We start from the raw sequence: 21571 nt of genomic DNA, 5'->3' as shown, positions 1-21571 counted from the left end.
TCTTTTCAGGGTTTACATCTGAAACCGCGTTCTTAGAACCACCAGGGTGAACTTTCTCAAGCTGCGCAGTGTCTCCAATGTCTCTAGGATCCGTTAAGTGCTCCTTTCGGTCTTGATTATCTTTGAATTCAGGTCGACCAGATATCCTTTCTTGGTTCTTCATGCTACTCTTGTTTTTACCTGATGCACATAAAACGCATTTAGTTTCAATTTACGGAGTAACAAAATTAAAAACCTCCTGCATAACAATTCAAACTATTGCATTAATCCATTAATTTGAAAGAATGCTATACAAAAACCTAATAGTAAACTTTTAATCAGCATCTTTAAAGAAACAATGAAGGCCCATTAGGTGGGAGCTTCGTGTAATCCCCCTCAATGTTCAGTATTTTGCATTAATTGCCTTTAGTATTCTAGCTTCCTGTTCTTTAAATTGGACAAGCATGCATACAATACAATTCAGTGAAGGAGGGAGCCTTATTTTTAAAGTGGGTACCAAGCTCTAAAAGACCTTTTAATAGAATCGAACTATTCAGACAGGAAACTTCAAAAACAAATTGAGGACAATTGCAGTATACAAGTATCTTCAAAATCTAAAACTTTTGATAGGAAATTCAACATTAAGTACATAAGACTGCAATAGGAATGATTTATAAGACATTAAGACTAATACAAGAGTAGGCAAAGTTAGCAATATATGGAGACATGTACACAACATATATTTCACTTGAAAGTATATAATTAAGTGAACTATTGAGTATTGACAAGAAAAACTTCATGAATTGAAATGCTAATGAAAGTCATTACTTTAAAATAGAACTAGAGCTAAACCTCAAACCCCCACCAAGCTGGCTAGGTAGTAAAGTAGACAAAACAACAATAGAGTTTAATTGTGAAAGTAGTGCCGGGGTTATTTACCTGAATGAAAGATCGGAGATTTTGCACTACAACCTGTTTGATGCCCAGCTTCATTATTATATTTGTCAGACACATTTCAAAGTGGGTAATAGTATGGTGTACGTGTTTCTATGGCAGTGTGACACGTAAAGGTGCAGGTGCGTAAGCAATTTGCCCTATGTAAGTGTCCGTTTGTTGGGTCATACTAACATTTTTGATATTTCACTTTGAGATGTGACTTGAAAGTTCCATAAATTTTGATGATAAAATATATGTCAGCTTCTCGTAAATGTAAAAATAAAATTTAAGAATAAAAAGCCTGCATTCTCTCAAACCAACTTTTAAGGTGAAACCAACTTTTAAGTTACCAGCTGTATTATAATTTTTTAAAAATGCACAAAAATTAATGAGATTTCGAAGTATTGTGTTTTAATTCGAAAGACTCTTTATATCCGAGATATTAATAAATTATTTATAGTTAATGAATATTAATGAATTGTATTTAATTTCAATTTTATGTGATTTTAGATAAAATATTGTCTACTTAATATAGAGTCGCACAATGTCTCAAAATTATGATGAGATTTCAAAAAATATAAAATACATTAAATAATTCAACAAAATTCATCATTTTATTAAATTTAAAAAAAATTAATAAAATTCAAATATCACAAATTTTAATAAACTTTTAAAAAATTATAATTAAATGTCATCAAAACTTTATAATTTAAAATTTTAATTAAATACCTCAAAATTTTGTTATAAGATTTATGAATAAAAAAATTATTTAAAATCTTAACAGAATATATCCTGAAAACTCTTTGAAAATAAAAAATAATATAAAACGAATTACCTCTTTGTATAAGTACCCGCTCTGCTGAGCCAGCCGGAGCTCCCACGCCACCAGCTTCGTACGTCCCAAATTAAAACAAAACAAGAAACAATACCGTTAGAAACAATCTCTTTCGAAAAACCCTAGTTTCATCGCCGGAAAGTCCTCATTTCCGGCCCCGGCGACACCGCAAATGTCGCCGTCGGTGGCTCATATTCCATCTCCGATCTCTTCACAAACCGAATCTCAATCAACACAACCTCGTTTTCCCCCAATTCCAAACCCTAATTTTTCCAAACCCCCTAATTTCAGCTCGTTTGCCGCGTCACTCAGTGATTCGACGAGTTTTAATAGCTCAAGTATAGGAAAACCAAGTGTTGGAGCTACGAAAGACTCGTTTGGTTCGGTTTTCGAGTCGAAAGTGGCGGGGAGTTCTAGCAGAAGGCCGAGGCTTGTGAAGGTGAGGAGACAGAGTGGTTTGCAATACGCGAGGGCGAAATTAGTGAAGGAGAATGCCAATCGAGGTAATGATGTTAGTGATAATTTTTTGGGTGTTTCGAATTTGAATATAAATAAGAGTCAGTTTGGTAGTACTGTGAATTTTGTTGGCGGTGGTAGTAATAATGTTGATAATAAGAGTAATGTGGTGTCGGATACGAAGTTGTTTAACGATGGAAGTGGAGGAACATTGGGAATGGGAGGTAATGAGACCGGGAACTTTGGTGGTTTTGGTTTAGGAATTAAGGAATGTGGTGGGAAGGTTGGAGATATGGATTCCAATGGATTGGGGAAGTCTGGAAATTTGGTATTTAGTTCTGGCGCTAATGTTATGAATTTGTCGTCTAGCTCTAATTCAAAAGGGAAAGACAGTGGCGGAAATAAGGTAAGATGTGATGCTGAAAGGAAGAATGGTGGAGAGGGGATTAAGTCTGAGTTTGTGTTTGGTGCCACAGGCGGGGGTTTCTTGGCAAAGTCGAATTTGGAGAAGAAAGAAGTTGATGCGACTAGTTTTGTGTTTGGCGCAGGTGGAAATGGTTTGGGATCAAGGTTGGATTTCAAACATGTAGGTATGAATGGAAGTGTTGGAAAATCTTCTTCTTTTGATAGTGAAAAGTTGAAGTCGACATTGGATAGAGGAAATAACGTTACAGGTTTTGTGTTTAGTGCCAGTAAGAGTAGTTTTGCTGGAGTTGCAGATGCAGGAACCCCGCAATCATCGCGGGAAGTTGATAAATCTAGTTTTTTTCATGTTACAAAAGAGTACTGCAACTCCAAAGCTGACAATGTGTTTGTATTTGGAAGTGGCAGCAAGGGAAGTTGCACTTTCAGTTCAGTTAGTCGGCATGGTGATGATATTCAGAACCTGGATTTAAAGAAAAATGAAAATTGTAATGTCGAGTTGAAAGGAAAAGGCAATAAAATAGATTGTGGTCCTAAAAGTATGCCCAATTTTGTATTTGGGAATGGTAGTAATACAAGTAATTCTTTTAACATTCATGCATATAAATTGTCTGATGATATGCAGAAGATGAATATGCATGATTCCAAAGTAGTTGATAATTCTAGCAGTGGTTCGTTTTCCAATCTTAGCGATAAGTTTGTGTTTTCAAGTGACAATAAGGTTTCGTTTAATGGAAACTCGGCTTTCACCTCCCTTCATAACCCAAATGCGAATGCGGTAGTTTTCCAGAATTGTCAAAGTGTCAAGAATAATAGTGCAGCTAATGATAAAAGTTCTGAAGAAAAAGTTTTTGGATTGGAAACAAATGAAAAGAATGTACCTTCTTTTGGAGATGGTGTGGAAAACAAAATTTCCGATACAGCAAGGAATAAGGATACCAGATATGGAACAGGACTGTTTAGTGGGCAAAACATACCAACATTCTCCTCTTTCGGAACTCGTGGAAAGGAGAATAAATCATTGAATTTGAAAGAGGATGGTATGGCTGGAAAGCAAAATCTTGGTAATCAAACAAGCTGTAACAATGGATCCTTTTACCCATCTTCATCTTTGTCGACGGGATTTGTTTATCAGCCATCTGATAGTGTTCATCAATCTTCATCTGGAGATGGAGCTGAAGAGATGGGCAAAGAGTTCAAATTCACAAGCACACCCGTTAAACATAACCTGTCCTTTACAGGTTTTGGTACACCCAATTTGGATATGCCTGCGAATTTATTTTCTGAGGATGGAGCCTTGAGAAAGGACAAAGAGTTTACATCTACCAGCACTGTAGTTCAACCCGGACCGTCCACAACAGGTTTCACTACACCCGATATGAATATGCCTGCCAATTTATTTACCGGAGTAAGTATGAAATTAGACTTTAGTGTCAGTAATGTGTCTGCCGGGGGGAGAAAATTGAAGAAGACGAGAGGAAAATTGAGGCAGCATAAAGTGTCGAGAGCTTTTAACTCCCAGCAATATGAAGTGCCTCTTGATTCTGGTTCTCCTATGGATTTTTCCCCTTACCAAGAAGCTAGTTGTGCAGATGCCTCCCCCTCAAATATATTCAGTGGAACTGCTAATGAAGGTCCAGCTGTTGCAAGAGATGGATCTGGAGAAAATGACCACCACGGAACTGAACCACTCACAAATCCAAAAACTGGTAATGCTGCAGAAACTAGGGCTTTTCTTTCCAATATGGAGAAGGGAGAATGTTATGGCAATTCTCAGAATTATGCTGCTTCAACTTCAGAGAGTGATGATGACACAAGATTTGCTTTTACTGTTCCATCATCTGCACAAAAAAATATACCAGCCTCAACACATAGGAGCATTAAGAAATATAGGATGAAAATCGGCCATGGTTCAAATTCCACCAGTAAAAGTTGGAAGACTGAGTTTGCCACTTCATCTGCCAAAAATCCGGATACTGTTAATAGTACCTCCAAGTCAGATGGCTTTCAGGCTCAGAGAGCTGGTATTTCGAGTACCCAGAGCAAGGGGGAGCATCAGCAGGTTAAGAATGACAAAACAATGAAACGGGATCTCAATGACGCCGCAACTATAGAGGCATGTGAGAAGTGGCGAACCAGGTGTGTGTTGCGTTAGATCAATTGAAAATCCCCTCCACAATTTTTGCCCTCTGTCAATTTTTTTGGTATACTGATATTTTTCTTCTTAGCATTAGTATATACCTTACGTTATGTGTCCCATTGCTGTTGTTTTGAGTTCATGTTGCTAGTTGTATTTACTATTTGGTGGACCCTGATTTTTTCAGTGGAAACCAAGCTTATAGGAAAGGTAGCTTACCAAAAGCTGAAAACTATTATACAAAATGCATCAATGCTATCACACAGATGAAGACTCCAGAATGCTGCATTGAGCCTCTTGTATTGTGCTATAGCAATCGTGCAGCAACGCGATTGTGTCTTGGAAGGATTAGGGAAGCCCTCATGGACTGTAACAGCGCGGCTTCATTGGATTCAAACTTTCAGAAAGTCCAGATGAGAGCTGCCAAGTAAGCCGATACTATAGTTTTCGTTTAAACATGAATTCTGAAAACAATCCTGTTTTACAGCTCTCTATTTTATGATATTGTAAAGTATAGACATTCCATTTTTAAAACGAATCGCTCCTATTTATACAGCAAGCCCAGTCAGCTTTAGGATATAACTGAATGTAGTGTTGTCATCTTAATATGAATGTTGTCCAAATACGCATACTATTTCATTTGCAGTGAATAATGAGATATATGAATTAGTAAATGGTTCAAAGTTGATTTTACTTGCCATTAAAATTTGGTGTATACTGATGTCATTTCTTTCAGTTGTCATCTGCTTCTAGGAGAAGTTGAAGATGCGATTTTGCATTTCAACATGTGCCTGGAATCCAGTACTGAAATCTGCTTGGACCGGAGAATCATGATTGAAGCTGCTGATGGCGTGCAAAAGTCTAAGGTACAACAATAATATCATTTATTGGGGGAACTGGATTCATCAAGTAAATATAAATTCTAAAATGTTAGTAATTGGACCCAGTATCTAGTCTACTATATAATAATTGAGATCAGGCTTTATAGTCTGAAATTTAGTGGTTTATGGTTCATTTTCACCCTCAAAATAAACTAAACTTCTGGATGGTATTAGATGTAGGACAGTGATAATACTTTGATACTCCATCCCACTTGCTAACAGATATGTTTTATCTTCATGCTGTTGGTACCATAATATCTCATACATTGTATCCATATATATTAAATATGGCTGTCATAGCTTCTTATATTAAATATACCCATGATATGTGGACACTTTGACCAATTAAAAGACCACATATGAGTCAAACTTGAACTCATGAAGTTAGGACGCAAACATCTTTTATTAATGGAAGGTCAGTGTATACATTGCTCTAGAAGTGAAACATGTTTGTTTTGGATTGGTTTTTTCATAGTAGAAACTATAAAATAATATGTTTTGCGAAAAAGCAATGTTTTGAAAGTTATTTACAAAAGAAAATTTGACTTTTCATGGTATCTTATCCAATAAAATTATTTTTAGAACTATTCCATAAACTTGACACCCTTTGCAAAAATTAGTCATATGCTCAATTTCACCAAAGTTCTGACACTATGTACCGAGTCCAAGTAATATAGCTTATTATATATATCTAACTCGACCATGGTGAGAATATTTATATAAACTGAAACTTGTATTATATTTGTGGCTTTAAGCTTGATATCATCCTTTTGTATCCCAATTTGTTCTACAACATCAGAGAGGCTATGAAATAAATTAGATGAACCAAGCAAATTAGGAAGATAGGCTTTTTCAATACACAAGGAAGAAGCACAATGTTGGTATGGTCACAGTCTATCTTGTGATCAATTTGGCTGGACTTCAAGATGTAAAAGGAATTGTAAATGAGGGTATGTCCAGGTATAGTAATAGAATAGTCAATCAAAAGATTTAAATTATAGATGCACGCTTCCACCGTGGCTCAGCCTTTATAAAATTTTTACTTAAGGGTACCAGTTGACTACAATTCACCAATGAATCTGATGTGATTCTGTAAGTTATTGGTCCATATTTAAGTGATTTCATGATTCAAGTACACTTGGTACTTACAATAATAATACTTCTTAATGTGGTTATCTTTTTGTCTGAATTAATAGAAGCCATATGGCTTGCTTCTAATTGGCAAATTTCCTTGATCGCAGAAAGTGGTTGATATCACAAATCAGTCTGCTGAACTTTTGCAGCAGAGAACTTCTGATGCAGCGAGTAAGGCTTTGCGAATCATTATGGACGGCTTGTCTATAAGTAGTCACTCGGAAAAATTGCTTGAACTGAAAGGAGAGGCTCTTTGCATGGTCTGTTCAATTAGTTTCTTACTTTTGCCCTCAATTTTATTTTTATTTCTGAGTTAGAGATTAACTTAGCCCACTTCAACATCATATATTTTATGATAAATAGGATCTCATTATTGCTTTTCTTTTGGTTTAAATTTTATAGTTGCGGAAGTATGAAGAAGTAGTTCAACTTTGTGAGCAAACCCTTGGATTTGCCGAAAAGAATTTCACCCGCATAGATACTGTTAACCAAGTGTCAGACGCTAATAGTTTCAACGGAAAAAACACAGATATTAAGTTGTGGAGATGGAGATTGATGTCCAAGGCCTACTTCCATATGGGTAGGCTCGAGGCATCTCTTGAAATAATTAAAAAGCAAGAGCAGCTGAGATCTATCGATCACAAGTAATACATTTAATTCTTAACAATATTTAACATCTGTTTGGAGCCCCTTTTATTTATATTGTGCATGGTAATGCTTATATTTCCTATGTATTTCTTATGTATGTACAGAAGCATAGAGACAGACTCTGCTGTAATTGCTGCCACTGTTCGTGAACTTCTACAACTGAAGGTATGTTTTGAATATGACATTACTGCAAAATCTACTATGATATATTTGTTATCGACATCAGTTCCCATCCATTTTTTTTATTATTAGGGTTCTCTTGGAACAAATGTTCATGTTAAATTAGTTTGTTCACAAAAGCAAATAATTACAAAACTAGGCAATTTTCTATTATAAAGTAAATTTATGTCCCTGTGAATGCTATCTTGCGGTATTCAAGTCGTTAAAATATGCATAGAGGGATTGCTAATTGTGTAACAGGAAGAGAACTGGTTTTAGAGGGTTAAGTTTTTTTACTTCTTTTCCATATACCTGCTTCTTGATACTAAAATTTGGTAGTGAAGTTAATATTTCTGGGCCTTTTAGGCAGGTTGAACTTTATAATTGCTGTGGTTTTCTGTACATGCCAATATAAGATATCTTTCATGATTTTAAATTCTTTAAATGTACTTTCCCAAAATTTTTCTTTTTCAAGTTGCTGATTTTTCATCAATGAATGACATGCACTCTGTTCCATCTGTACATGGCAATATGATTGGTTTACTTTTCACTTTAGTTTGACCTGTTCTCCTAATTATGATGTATTATCAACCCTTTTGATCTAAATAATTATTGTGATGTACTTTAGCCATTATTCTGTATGTAAAATATTTTTGCCCTTTATGCAGAATGCTGGAAATAAAGCCTTCCAATCTGGTGAGCATACGGAAGCAATTGAGCACTATACTGCTGCTATATTGAGCAGCGTCCAATCACGTCCTTTTGCGGCTGTCTGTTTTTGCAATCGAGCTGCTGCACTTCAAGCTTTGGGCAAGATATCTGACGCCATTGCAGATTGCAGTCTAGCCATATCTCTTAATGAAAATTATGGGAAGGTTTGTCTTCATTTTCATCTTCTCTTGACAATATTTGATTTTTGATTGCCACCTTGTGAAATACATATATACACTACTTAGCTAACTAAGGTGGCAGATGTGAAATTTAAAGTAAAGGTGGCCGAAAATTATATCATATCTGCACCCAGAATAGATAACAGTGCATTGGATGTGTGTGTTCACTATGTTACCCGGACTCTTCATTTTGCCTCGAGTACCCGTGTCGGACACTCCGACACTTACTTTAGGCTAAAAACATGTAAAAATGTTAAATTATTGCCGAGTCCGACACTCGAACACTTATCCATGTTGGGCAATTTTAGCCGAGTCCAGGTAACATAGGTGGCTAACCGATGTTACAAACAGGCTCTGACACCATTTATAACATCCCAAGCCCTCAACTAGATGCATACCGGACCCAACAACCCACCACAAGTCGGCCCAAAAGTGCTAGCAAATTGGTATACATTAGTTATTTGCTTGTGCTTATATAGGGCCCAGACACTCTTTATCTTGCCGATGTGGGATGTTACAATTATACCATGTGATACAACAATCAAAATATGATTGTTTAAAATATGACATAATTAGAATTGAGAGGGACTGATATGTCCCACATATGTAATTCCCAAGAGCTAATGAGTAGGCTATCCGTGTTAAGGCTACAAGTGAAAAGATAGCTGGAATAATTCAATTACTTTAGGAGTTATACTGACTTGTCTTCTTATTTAATGGGCATGCTGTGAATTATCTTCTACCTAATAAAAAAATTGACGTGCCTTCCTTTTTTAAGCAGGTGAGATGAAGATGGATTCTTAATCTCTTATCATTTGTCTTTAACCTGCTTATATTTCTTACCAGAAAATATGTACATAACAGGTCATGTATTTGCAACCTAAAATAAATCTTTAGTGAATTACCATGTACAATAGCTGAATAGTAATTCACGTAAATTCTGAGCTTAGGGTTTGTGTACCTATTTCTGTATATTTTAATTAAGTTGTCCTTCAAATTACAATATTCTGGACTGCGACGTGCAAGGCATCTAAGTATGGTGATAACAGTACAATCTCTTGCAATCTGTCACAGTATGACTTTTTTTTTCGAGTAGTAGTTGATGAATAATAAATTTGACGCCTGCTCTTTTGTTGGTATATTCTTTACCGTGTCTATGCTACTACCCTACTGTGTGCGGGGGTGGGGGGTGGACAATCTCAATAGATCTGTAATTCTAGCTTCAAGCTTTGATTAAATTGTTGCTCTTATTTGATTTAGACCTATCTGGTCAACAATGAGTTTCCGGGTATATCTAAATGTAATTGCTCTAATAACAAATTTGCAGGCCCTTTTTAGAAGAGCAACTCTACATGAAATGATTAGAGACTACGAACAAGCAGCTAACGACCTTCAAAGAATCATTAATCTCCGAAAGCAAAATGAGATGAATCAGGAGTCTCATGCCTCTGTAGGATCAGGTGGGATCAGAGATTATACAAAAGAAGCTCGTAGCCGTCTTTCTTCTGTAGAACGAAAGGCTAAGAAAGTAGCTCCATTGGATTTTTACCTCATCCTGTAAGTAGTCCTGATTTCTCATGTAACTTATAATACACTTGTTTAGCATTCCTCTGGTAAGTGATTTTTGCTTGTTGTAATGTTCTCTTGATACCTTGAGTACTCCGAATAATTTAAAATAAAAATTGGAATCTACGTAATAACAGATTTTTGTAGATTCTAAGTTTGCATTATCTGTATTTTCATGGCAGGGGAATTAAAGCTTCTGATACATCATCAAATATTAAAAAAGCATACCACAGGGCTGCCCTCAAGCACCATCCTGACAAGGTATGTTCCATGTAATCTTCTCTGCAGTTTTTGGTGTCTACAGATTTTCTCACATCATCATTTTATGTTGGTGTAGGCTGGACAGTTCCTGATAAGAACTGAGAGTTTAGATGAAGGACCACTAAGAAAGGAGATTGCTGAAAAAATTCATGTGGATGCTGATAGGCTTTTTAAGATGATCGGAGAGGCCTATGCAGTCCTCTCAGATAGCGAAAAGGTCTGGTCCTACTTCACTATTGATCATTTAGGTCTTCTTAATCAGTGCAAGTAACAAATTACATAGTTGTGGCTTTCTGCATTTAGATTTCTTTTTAAAAAGTATCCCATCTCATATGTGCCAAGATGCAGTGGTTTTCAAGCTGTCTACAGTCTTATATATGCATGTGTATATATTTGATATTTGATAAGGTTTTTTTTTAGATAAGCTGTCAACAGTGTATGCACAGATTGTGTGGTAGACCTTAGAATCGTCACTCAGCCCCAAAAGTCTTCATCTTCATCACATTATGTCTACTGTTCAAAATACTGCCGGGAGGCCAATGTGTTTAGAGTTTAACACACTAATCCTGATACTCGAACAGACTTTCTCTGATTCTATAGTCTTCTTAATTCTATCTTCCCAATTTGTCTTAACCACCGCTGTCGATTGTCTTCCCAAGAATTTGTGAATCCGATGTTACAATCTTTGTTCACGAGAGAGTATTATTTTGCCATGAGGTCTAATAATACGATCTTTTGACTTTTTTTGGTTTTATATGCTAAACACTGGTTACATTTTTGTAGCGAGCTAAATATGATCTTGAAGAGGAAATAAGGAAGAACAATGAAGACAAGAATAACAGTTCTCGAAGAGAATCCAATGTCTACAGTTCGCCTTTTGAGAGGAGCAGCAGGGAAAATGGGCGTGGGTGGGGAACGTATGGTAGTGAGTCGTGGAAAACGTACGGCAAATCACATTCTCGTTGGTAGGAGTGACTCGAGAGAAATATATCCAGGTTGAGTTGTATTTTTGCCAATTGCCATTAAACATTAAATTGGCCATGGGCAGTATTGCCTGAAGCCTAATATTAGAAGTTTTGCTGAATGAACCATTGTAATTATAGTCATATAATTATCTGTCTCATATTGTTAATGTGTATCCTCTCAGACACAAGCGGCTCATTTTTTGCTGTACTGTATGTATTTGAAATTTGAAAGCTATAAATCTTGCTATGGGAGAATCCAAATATTTTTTATGTAACCAAACATTTTGTTTTATTTGATTAAATCCACAATTTCAAATTTCTAATTTAAGTTTGTACATGTGCCTTTACAGTGCAATAATAAAAGGTATTTTGATAAGTGTGGCTCAAATAAAAAAAAGTTGAAGTGTCCAGAAGCCCAAAACTATTTCCAGATTTGTCATGAATATTTCTCTAGTGGGCTGATTTAGACACTTTAAGTATCATGTCAGTTCTTTATATCGGCATTGTCATATAAAGCCGGTTTATCTGGATTAAAACTCGGATTTTAAGTTATTTTTGATTTTAAATTGAAAAATATTTGTTTTGTTAAAACTGACTTAAAGTCGAAAATTAGTTTAAAATATCTTTTTCCAATAAATTAATATTTTTTTAAGTATTCTGTTATGAAAAATTACTCATATGACATAAATTACCTATAAATCATTTTTATTTTTATTAACTCATAAGTCATTAATAAGTTAGAATTACCCAAACAAACATTTTAAACTCTATTTTTATAACTTTTTTTGAATATAAATGTTAAAAAGGTATTTCATATTCATAATTTGCCGAAAAATTAAGGTCTTATTTCAAAAAAAGTAGAATATCGCGTACCTTTTACCAGAAATAAGTTATTAACAAAAATAAGTTTAGCCAAACGACTGTCATAAGGAATAAGCCATATTAAGAAATAACCATAAACACCCGCTTCAAAAAAAAAAAAATAACCATAAACACAGAGTTTTAGATATTAAATTCATATTAACAAATAACCATAAACACAGAGTTTTAGATAACCATTTCGTGTTCTTATTTCGTAACAACGTAATCTCAATTTCGCAAGTTTTGTTCAACGGTACATTTCGCAGCAGAACCTCGATTTGTGAAGTTCGTGGGAGATGCCCAATAGAAGTGTGGCAGGAGCATATTTTATTGAGTTGGAGCAAAATACATTTCTTTGAGCTCAGCAAAAAATCTGTTCTAACATCTTGATTTTGCAGTTCCACAAATTGTAAAACTGTTCCTAGCATCTCCGATCAAATGAATTTTAGAAAATTGTAAGAAAAAATATCACATCTATTATCATAATAAATTGTATATTATAATTTTTAATAATTTAAGATAACGCAACAATCTATATTCATAACATGGTCAATTAATTATCACGGCTTATCCATTTGAAGAACACCTTACCGCAAATTTTACATGATCATTTCATATCATTTTAACCTCTGGCAATTATTCTGCACATTGCTTGCACTTTCTGAAATGCTGTTTTGCATTATCTTTTTTTGACGAAAACTGTTTGGCATTATCAAAATGCCTAAAAACAACACTCGCTCTAAAAAGGTATTTCACCATGTTCACGGCCTAACACAAGGCTAAAATACAAAATGTATTGGTTACCATAGCCAATATATGAATTGCATATTTCCAACTCAAATCAGCGACGAGTTCAATACTCTGAGTCGAGCATAAATCTCTCACGATATACCAAAATTAACTCCAATTCAGTTTCCACATGTTGCATTCTATATTGACGACTGAACCCGGTATATTAAATTTATAAAACAAAAACCACCCAGACCACTACCAAGCCCCTTATTTTACCATATTAGAAGCTAGCTTCATCCCTACACACCTGCTAACACGCAGGTATAACTTGTATCACATAAAAATTTTCAAATGAATAGCATCTCATAGCAAAGTAATTAGATGAGAGTCAAATAATGTGATCTCATGAGATAGGTATTCAAGTTGAAGTAGGGAAACAGAAAACAAAGATTCAAAAGTCTTAACCATCAGCAGAACGTCAAAGTAATTGCCTGGTGATTGATTAACAAATCCCCTAATGTTCATTCTGGCATCTACACTTTCAAGTCACTACAATAAATACTCATGCCCCAAAAAAACACAACTCATTGTTAAAGGCCTTTTCTTCCCAACAGGTTTACCGAGCAGCTTGTGCCTGTGCATGTTCCAGTACCTGACTAACTAGCTTGTATGTACGTCCAGAAAGTCCCTTAGTGTGGTCAATTAGCTGCTCATAACTGGGGAATGTCCACAAAAACGTTGAATATCAAGCTAATAACAACGATTAATGAAAGAAGAAGCTTGCAACTATAAATCAACAGGAAAATGTTATGCAAACTTACACATTAGGGTGATTAGGTTCCATCGAAACAGTTCCAGTCTTGGTATCAATTTTTGCGTCCAGCTTTGAGGTCCGAATTAGATTCACGATCCACCTTTCAGCCTCTTCATAGTTCAAATTTAGTTTCTCGGCCAGAACTCTGCAAACAAATAGAAAAACAGCAGGAAAAATTATTATAACTGGGAGCCATGCCTTTTCTTATACAGAAACTTCAGATTTGCGATCATGCAACAGTTCACTTTTCAAAAATGAATTCCTAAAACAGCCCAAACTCCAGAATATGTTTGATACTTGCTTCATTTTTCTTTTATTGCAAAATCAACCAACGAATACATGCTTAGTTTTTATTATTTGTGCTGTTCAGCTTAATGTAGAAATCCCTCTTACTCAATTAGTCAACATCGAATTGAGGCAGTGTTGGATAAGAACACACAATTCTTGTTTCAACATACATTATAAGAACAATTTGATTGCCAAGAGAGCACAAACCAATATATAGGGTCATGAAAAAAGATTTTTTTTTATGTGGAAAAATAAACTGAGCATGTACAGGGATTATTGCAACTGGAAAAGCTTGATTCTCTAGTTTCTATTATTTAATAGATAAGATAAACTCATCATTTTCCCGCAATATTTGCAATAATACCATTCGCCCAGCTCATCCATGCATCCACTTTATAACTTAAAAGTCATTAACAGACAAATACATATTCTATTCATCTGCTAAAAGATGAACCCAGTGTGTCTCTACCATGTTCCTGCGATACAGTACATACCAGCCGGCATCAATTACTGAAGTAAAGAACGCATGATGGTTTGAAATATAAAATAGTTTGAATTTTTAGGGAGATGCAAATACAATGGCTTCTTACTAATAAGATCTTGTTACATTCAATGACGAAGTACAATATATAAACAAAAGCAAAAATTGACCAGTAGCAGATTATGATTGCATAATCTCTGTATAAGTAATGGACACAGACAATAGTGTCCATGAAAGTGGCAGAATAAATAGAAGACAGATCACATACCCCATATCGATGCGCTGATGGATCCGGCAGTAGGTCTCAAAAATGAAGAGACGAGCATTCTCAAGAAACTCATCTCTCAGAGGCACAGTTGAAAAGTTGCTTTCTTCAATTCTTTTGCCAAGAAATGGGTCATTCAAGATTACCTGCATACAATGATCCCACTCAAAAATGACCATATGCCTTTATAGTAAAAAGGTAAATCACATTTAGAAAAAGAAGTTAAGTTTTCTCGTTGGAACTAAATATTTACTTTGTTTTTCCTATTTTCCTAAACATAATGTACCTAGATTGTAATATGCAAAATGTATCAATTGTTTTCAATTCTTAATCTTGATACCATTGTAAGGATCAGAAACTGGTGTTCTGAAATATTCTAAATAGAGGTTGGCTAGAATGCACCAACATTAAGACATTAATCAGAAGCCTTTAACTTTGAAACTTTTCCGGAGTGTGGTGTGTGTGTGTGTGTGTGATTAACTAGAAAATATATCTCCATCCAACATTAAAGTACCTAAAAGGGTACAAATAGTGAAAATTCAATTATTATTTTCAACAATCTGGCAAGACCAGGCGGAAGTGGAAAGTTACCTCTTCACATTCCTTCATTTTCTTCTGAGCACCATCAAAATCATAATTGACATATATGCAAGCCAAAAACTGTGTGATGGGATCATCGACGGACTGATGTTCTTGCTGAATAACCTTTATGAACTCTTTGAATTGAGGTCTTCTCCTTTTGTTAACAATGAAAGCAGTTGCTAGATAACGTAGTAAATGAGGAGCATTTGTCTGGATAGCATTTAAGTACCTAAAAGAGAATATTGTTAGTCACAATCATACTGTTCAACTTCTATACAGAAGAACAATACCACATCCATTCAGATATTTTAATGCTTGGACTGAAAAAAGGAAGCACATGTTTAAACGATCTAGAGTATACAAGAGTAAAACAGATACTGTAGCTAAGGCTACATATACATGCACATATTTTGGGAATACTAATTTGTTGTGTTATTCAGACAGATGAAAAAACACAGCTTCCATCTAAACAGCAAGCAAACAAATATAGAATCATAATTATTAGCTTTTCTACAAAATAATGACAATTATTCAAAGGCGTTGGTAAAAAGATGACAGGGTCATGAAGTTGATCTCGTTAAACACATACTATTCTCGGTGTTACTAGAGTAATCAAAAGAGTATTAATATATTCAACTCTGGGTAAAATGACCCTAGGAAAGGAGAGTATGTCATCACAGTTAGGGGAAACCCTTCAAAAACTTTCAAAATTGCATTTCAATTTTGTACTGTGTTAGAAAGCTTGTATCTTTTTATCCTAACTACTAATGTCAAAACAGTGTAAACACAGTCAGGCACATACTTATCCTGGTTGAATAGATCGATGATCTGTGTTCGGCCATTGTCATTGTTAAAGAAGATAAACAAGCTCCAATGCATAAGCCAGATCCTGTTCTGGACTTGATTCAGCGGTGAAGAGAAATTCTGCAGATAAGTAAATAAATAAATGGTTAAAATTACATACTTGCAGAAGCATGTGTCAATGGACAACGAAATTTATAACCTTTGAATCAATTATTTCTTTCAGCCTGTTAACTTCTTCCAGTGCAATATCCCAGTTCTGCATCAATATCTCAGCTGCCAGCTTTCCCCATAATGCACTTAGACTCCTTTCACTATTGGTGCACAGAGCTCTGTACTGATACAAATAATCAGCAGCACCAGAGTAGTTTCCACATTCAAACTGAAACTTCGCATACTGATACAATGCCTCTATCTGATCTGGTCCAATCTGTTTGAAAAACACGGAATATTACATTTAACACGCATACTTACATAATAGAAACCTAACCTAGTTTAATCACGACCAATGAAAATACAATATAATAGAGGTCAAGATGAAGGAAATTGTATTCACCAAAAACATGTACTCTAGTACAATAAGCACAGAATGATTAACAGAATAATAGGTCTGCCTCATCACGAGTGCTAATAGTTAAAGTTTTTCCGGGATTCAAAATTATTTGCAACGGAAGTCCAAATATCAAACAAACATTTTCAAAACCAATACTGACAGTAACACCAAAGACATAATCATTTATCATAACCTATTATTAAATTATAATTGGGACGGTAATTGCAAAACAAGACCATTTAATAAATTAACATGTGCAATTCTGTTACTAACAGTTCACACCGAACAAACAATCATTTTACAAAACAGAATACGAAAAAACAACACGAGAAGGGAAACCTGATATCGTTCATTAAGCATGAGGAGATTATACTGCTTATCGGCCCTGAGCTCCTGAACAGCATTGGCATTCTGCAGAAAAGTTACCAACGGCGCAGCCGCCTCTTCCAAGGCCTTCAATCTCGCCACAACCTCCACTCTCCTCTCCACCATATCTACACATCACAATATTCAATACCTCAATTCAATTACACACACGCGGAAGGGGAGGGAGCGAGCGAGAGAGAGAGATGAATATAGTTTAAAGGTAGAGTAGATATGTGAAATACCTTGAGGAACATCTTCGGTTTGGTAGAGAGATTTGTGGATGTCCATGGCGTAATCAACCATATTAGTGTTGTTGAGGAGCTCGATTTTGAATTTGAGGATGTGTTCGTTGGGGTAAAGGCCTCGCTCCTGGAGGAACTCGAGGAGGGGGAAGACGAGATGCCTGTCGAGATTGGGGGCGATTCGTGGTGTCAAATCGTAGTCCGCCATTGCTCCAGAGATTAGTGTGAGAGAAAGAGACGATTGCAGCAGCAGCAGCAGCGATTGCAATCGAGAAAGATCGGCTTTCTTTTACTAGCTAGGGTTTTGTCCGTAAAGAGATGGGAAGTCATACTATTAATCTTGCTTCAAGTTTACATCTGTGTAATGGGAATCCATAATATTAGCCCTTATAGCTCAGTGGTAGAGCGCCAGTCTTGTAAACTGGAGGTCCGTAGTTCGATCCTGCGTGAGGGCAATGTTTTATATATACTCTATTTGATAAGAGTGCCAAGCTTGATTTTTTTTTTTTTTGTGTGTGTGTATTGTGATGAGAATTATGATAGATGGTTTTTCTTTTCTGACATCAGCCAAGATAGATCTTTAGTTTTTTTGTTTTTTTTTGAATTCAGATGGATCTTTAGTTCTCTACTCACAGGAAGGGAAAATTTATTATAAGAAAATTTTATAAAAATATCGGTTAAAATGCTTGATTAGATTGAACTTGTAAGAGTATTTCCAACAAATTTGAAAATTGTATGTTATTAATATTTTAGATAGTTATAAGTAGAATATATAACTTCAATTATTTAATTTAATGTGTTAATAATTGATGTGTAGTCTTCTTACAAATATTTTATAAACATGTAAAAGTTCGACGAATATCGTCATTCATACGAGTTTGACTATAATGAGAATGGAGCAGTGGAGTCTGATGTTTTTAAGAAATTAACCGTATTTTAAACTCAGCCTTTCATAACTAATCCCTGCATTCTTACTACTGTGAATCTGTCAACTAACAGTTGCTGCCTCTACCTTTTATGCTTGGGGGTTATGGATTTCAGTAATATTTGCGAGAAATGATTTATAAAATTTAATCTTAGTTATCTAAAGTACTTGATTATTTCATAAGAGCATCTCTAACCATGAAGACTTCTTAGTTAAAATCTTAGTTGTCATACCAAAAATAAAAACTATAGCTAATAATAGCTTCAAAAATTCACGCTCCAACCATCCCCACCTGTTATCTATAATTATAGTCAACCTCCTATGGATGACTATATTTGTCGATCCGCTACAGGTTATGGATGACTATATTTGTCGATCCGCTACAGGTTTGTAAGAAAATCTGTAGGAAGATTATACATCACTTATTACCATATTAAAGTGATATATTCTATTTATAACAATTCAAAATATCAATAACATACTATTTTTAAATTATAGCTAACTAATATAGCCAATACTATCGAAGCAAAATGTCTTACAGGTTAAACAAATTTTACATAATATCTTACATGTCAAATTTAGTCAACCATTATAACAAACGCGGTTGGAGATGCTTTAACAAAATAAAATTTTTGATTCCTCCTTGATAACAAATTAACAATCTCTTTTTTCTGACACAAAGGAGTAATGCTACGTACTTCCGATTTTATTCCGAACTTTTTTCGAGAATGGCGTGACAAATAAGTCGCTAATTTTGATTTTATAGTTTATGTACATAAAGGGTTCTCATTATTATTGACATGGAAACATTATAATTTTATAAAATAATAATAATAATTTTATAAATGATTTTTTTACAATGGGCACGTGCCAAGAGCACACACCAACAGATCCTTTTATAAATACCTGCACCATTTTAGGTAAAGTTGTCCACCATAAATGTTAATGCATGAAGTTCCAAACACACTTCTCCATCTGACTGAATTTACGCTACTGCATGACATGAATTTGAAGTTCCTAACTCCAAGCACACTAAATTACCAACTACCATCACTTAACAACTCCAGTAACAAGGCAAATACTCGTTCTCTATACATGCAATACTCTATGAGTAAAAAAAAAAATGGAGAATTTCATAGAATCAAACATATCTAGAGGTTTGGTGGCGCAAAAAAAACATATCTAGAGGTTCTATTTCTTTAAAAGAAATAAAGGACATAATTCTCGAATTATGTTCTTTTTTCCTTTTACATATCTAGTTCAACACATGCAACAACAGCTGTTACCCGTTATTGGAAAATTTGTATCTAGAGCGTCTCTTAACAAAGTAATTAATCACAAAACTCAAACACTTGCATGCATTTGTTTCCCACAGATAAAACTTGAAAAAATGGCAAAGAAAATAAATAAAGAGAAATAGATAAAGATGCAAAGAGTAGCAGTCCATGCATGAAATTAAAGTCATCCAGAAAACAGACAAATGCTGGTAACAAAGCAATAACTGAGCCAACTGGAGCTAAAACAACTTTATTGAATACGGCCAAACTGGCCATGCACCATTTTCAGAGTTCCCAACGCAAAGCAGAAGACTTGAAATCCACCATTGATCTATGCAATGAGGAAAGGCAGCACAGTGAGCATGAAATCTTCATAGCTGAAACTAGCCCAGCCACACAGAGCACTGTCCTTCTCCTTGAACTTCTCAGTCAGCCCCTGCAACATAAACACCATGTGTTAATTCACTCAGTCCATAATGATTCATACTAATAATATTGCAACATTCATAAAATAAATAAATCTGTTGACCATACCTTCACAGTCAAGCAGCACCTGTTATGAACAAAAAACAGCAAAGCGAAGGAGATAAAAAAGCATTAGTGATTTTAATTAAATATATTTAATACAAGCTTGGATTAAAATGAATGAAGATGAGTTTTCGGAGGCATACTCGATGAAATTATCATACTCAATAGCCTGGCTAGCTCCACCGTACTTGTCAAATTTGGAGATGAGCAGGTCCATGACCACAGGTGAGAGCACATAACCAAGGCTCCTGATGGCCTCTCTCAGCTCAGAGGCATCAATCTTCCCACTCCTGTCCTGGTCAAAACTCTCGAATTTGGCCTAACAAAATAAACCATATAAATTAATAACGACCCACAAAATTTCACAAGATATAGAAAATAAATTACAAACAGTACCCTCCAGTGCTGAAGACCGTAGAACAGTTCAGTGAACTCCCTTGGCCCTGTTTTTTCATTAACAAAAACGTAAATCAAAATGCATCAATATTTTTTCGGAATAATTTTTGAACAGCATTAAACTAAAACAAGTAAAAAATCTCGAGCCTCTTCCTAGATCCGTCCCGTAAAAATAATTAAAAACGTACATGCAGAGATGAGAGAGTGGTTTACCAATCTTCCTGGCGTTGGAGTTGGTGAAGTGATACATGAGAAGGTGAACAGTCCTGAAGCTGAAATTCTGGTCACAAGAAGAGAGGGCCCTCTGGAGCTCAACATCATCGATGAAGCCACTGCCATCAGCATCAGCCAACTGAAAGCATGCCACCACGCTGGGATCCGTGCCCGGAGGGAATGTGGATGGGATCAGCCCGGCGAATGGGTTTGCATGAGAAGCTTGAGCAGGGTACACTCCGGCCATGTTTTTTCTGCACTCTTCAAGTACTAGTGACAAATATGTGAAGTATTGTTGGTGAAAATGAATGGGGTCGCCCTTTATTTATAGGAGATTGTAGTGACCCACACCCACCAATGCTTTTCGAGGTTTTTTTTTTCTTTTTTATTTTTTTACTTCTCAAACTCCGTTTATGTGATCAGAACTCTTCAGGAAGGATCTGGAGAATTGATATGGACAGCCCAATTAATACTTCTACCAAATGTGTAAAGTACCTTAGTGGGTGCCACCGGGCCAGGTAAAATTAAATGAGAATACCTTGCGTTGGAAATGTGAAAATGAACACTTTCTTTGCTGTTCATATGCGAAGAGCTGCTTTTATTTTGTTTTCGTCTGCTTTTAGTAGTTTCTTGTTGAGGATGAAACCAAATTTAAGATGGGCCCACCTTAAAGAATGGGAGTAACGGCAATTTCAGTCGTCGAGGCAGGTTCCTTACTTAAATTCTTACGGACTTATTCTAAGTTCCAATCGATGTGCTATTAATGAGCCCATTCCAATCACAAGTTAACACATACTCATTCTGTGAATATTTGTATACCCAATTCTGTGCAGGTAGCATTTTCTTTTAAATTAATAGGGTGTATTGGATTTAAATTTAAAACATTTTTTTTCATTCATGAAATCTGAGGTATTCGATTGGGATATTTTGAAATCCATTACAAGATGTATTCAATTGGGATTTTAAATTATGCTGCA

General features: G+C 35.3%; 3 protein-coding genes and 1 non-coding gene across 4 annotated transcripts; 2 read left to right on the top strand and 2 right to left on the bottom strand.

Annotated features, from left to right (window-relative positions):
* Positions 1 to 1788: 1788 nt before the first annotated feature.
* Positions 1789 to 11540, top strand: LOC135147041 (uncharacterized). Its single transcript, XM_064079292.1, has 11 exons — positions 1789 to 4768; positions 4954 to 5193; positions 5503 to 5632; positions 6889 to 7041; positions 7184 to 7425; positions 7534 to 7594; positions 8257 to 8463; positions 9806 to 10035; positions 10227 to 10305; positions 10382 to 10522; positions 11089 to 11540. Exons 1-11 carry the CDS (start codon positions 1923 to 1925, stop codon positions 11272 to 11274), a joined length of 4515 nt encoding a protein of 1504 aa, XP_063935362.1. The 5' UTR covers positions 1789 to 1922; the 3' UTR covers positions 11275 to 11540.
* Positions 11541 to 13245: 1705 nt separating this feature from the next.
* LOC108228073 (eukaryotic translation initiation factor 3 subunit E) lies at positions 13246 to 17548 on the bottom strand. Its single transcript, XM_017403548.2, has 8 exons — positions 17256 to 17548; positions 16987 to 17141; positions 16297 to 16524; positions 16096 to 16217; positions 15303 to 15522; positions 14715 to 14857; positions 13685 to 13822; positions 13246 to 13579 (listed from the first exon to the last, which is right to left on the bottom strand). The coding sequence occupies exons 1-8, from the start codon at positions 17461 to 17463 to the stop codon at positions 13480 to 13482; spliced, it is 1314 nt and encodes a 437-aa protein (XP_017259037.1). The 5' UTR covers positions 17464 to 17548; the 3' UTR covers positions 13246 to 13479.
* A 90-nt stretch (positions 17549 to 17638) lies between these two features.
* On the top strand, positions 17639 to 17710 carry TRNAT-UGU (transfer RNA threonine (anticodon UGU)). Its single transcript has one exon. It is a non-coding gene; the product is annotated as a tRNA-Thr (tRNA).
* Positions 17711 to 19583: 1873 nt separating this feature from the next.
* On the bottom strand, positions 19584 to 20903 carry LOC108226679 (probable calcium-binding protein CML49). The gene is made up of 5 exons (XM_017401674.2): positions 20595 to 20903; positions 20382 to 20428; positions 20129 to 20304; positions 19992 to 20010; positions 19584 to 19893 (listed from the first exon to the last, which is right to left on the bottom strand). Exons 1-5 carry the CDS (start codon positions 20839 to 20841, stop codon positions 19789 to 19791), a joined length of 594 nt encoding a protein of 197 aa, XP_017257163.1. The 5' UTR covers positions 20842 to 20903; the 3' UTR covers positions 19584 to 19788.
* Between the last annotated feature and the right edge of the window lie 668 nt (positions 20904 to 21571).

Source organism: Daucus carota, chromosome 6 (assembly GCF_001625215.2).
Source record: "Daucus carota subsp. sativus chromosome 6, DH1 v3.0, whole genome shotgun sequence".
In the NCBI taxonomy this organism is placed as follows: Eukaryota; Viridiplantae; Streptophyta; class Magnoliopsida; order Apiales; family Apiaceae; genus Daucus; species Daucus carota.
The sequence above is the reverse complement of the archived record's forward strand: the minus strand, read 5'-3'. Positions and strand labels throughout refer to the sequence as shown.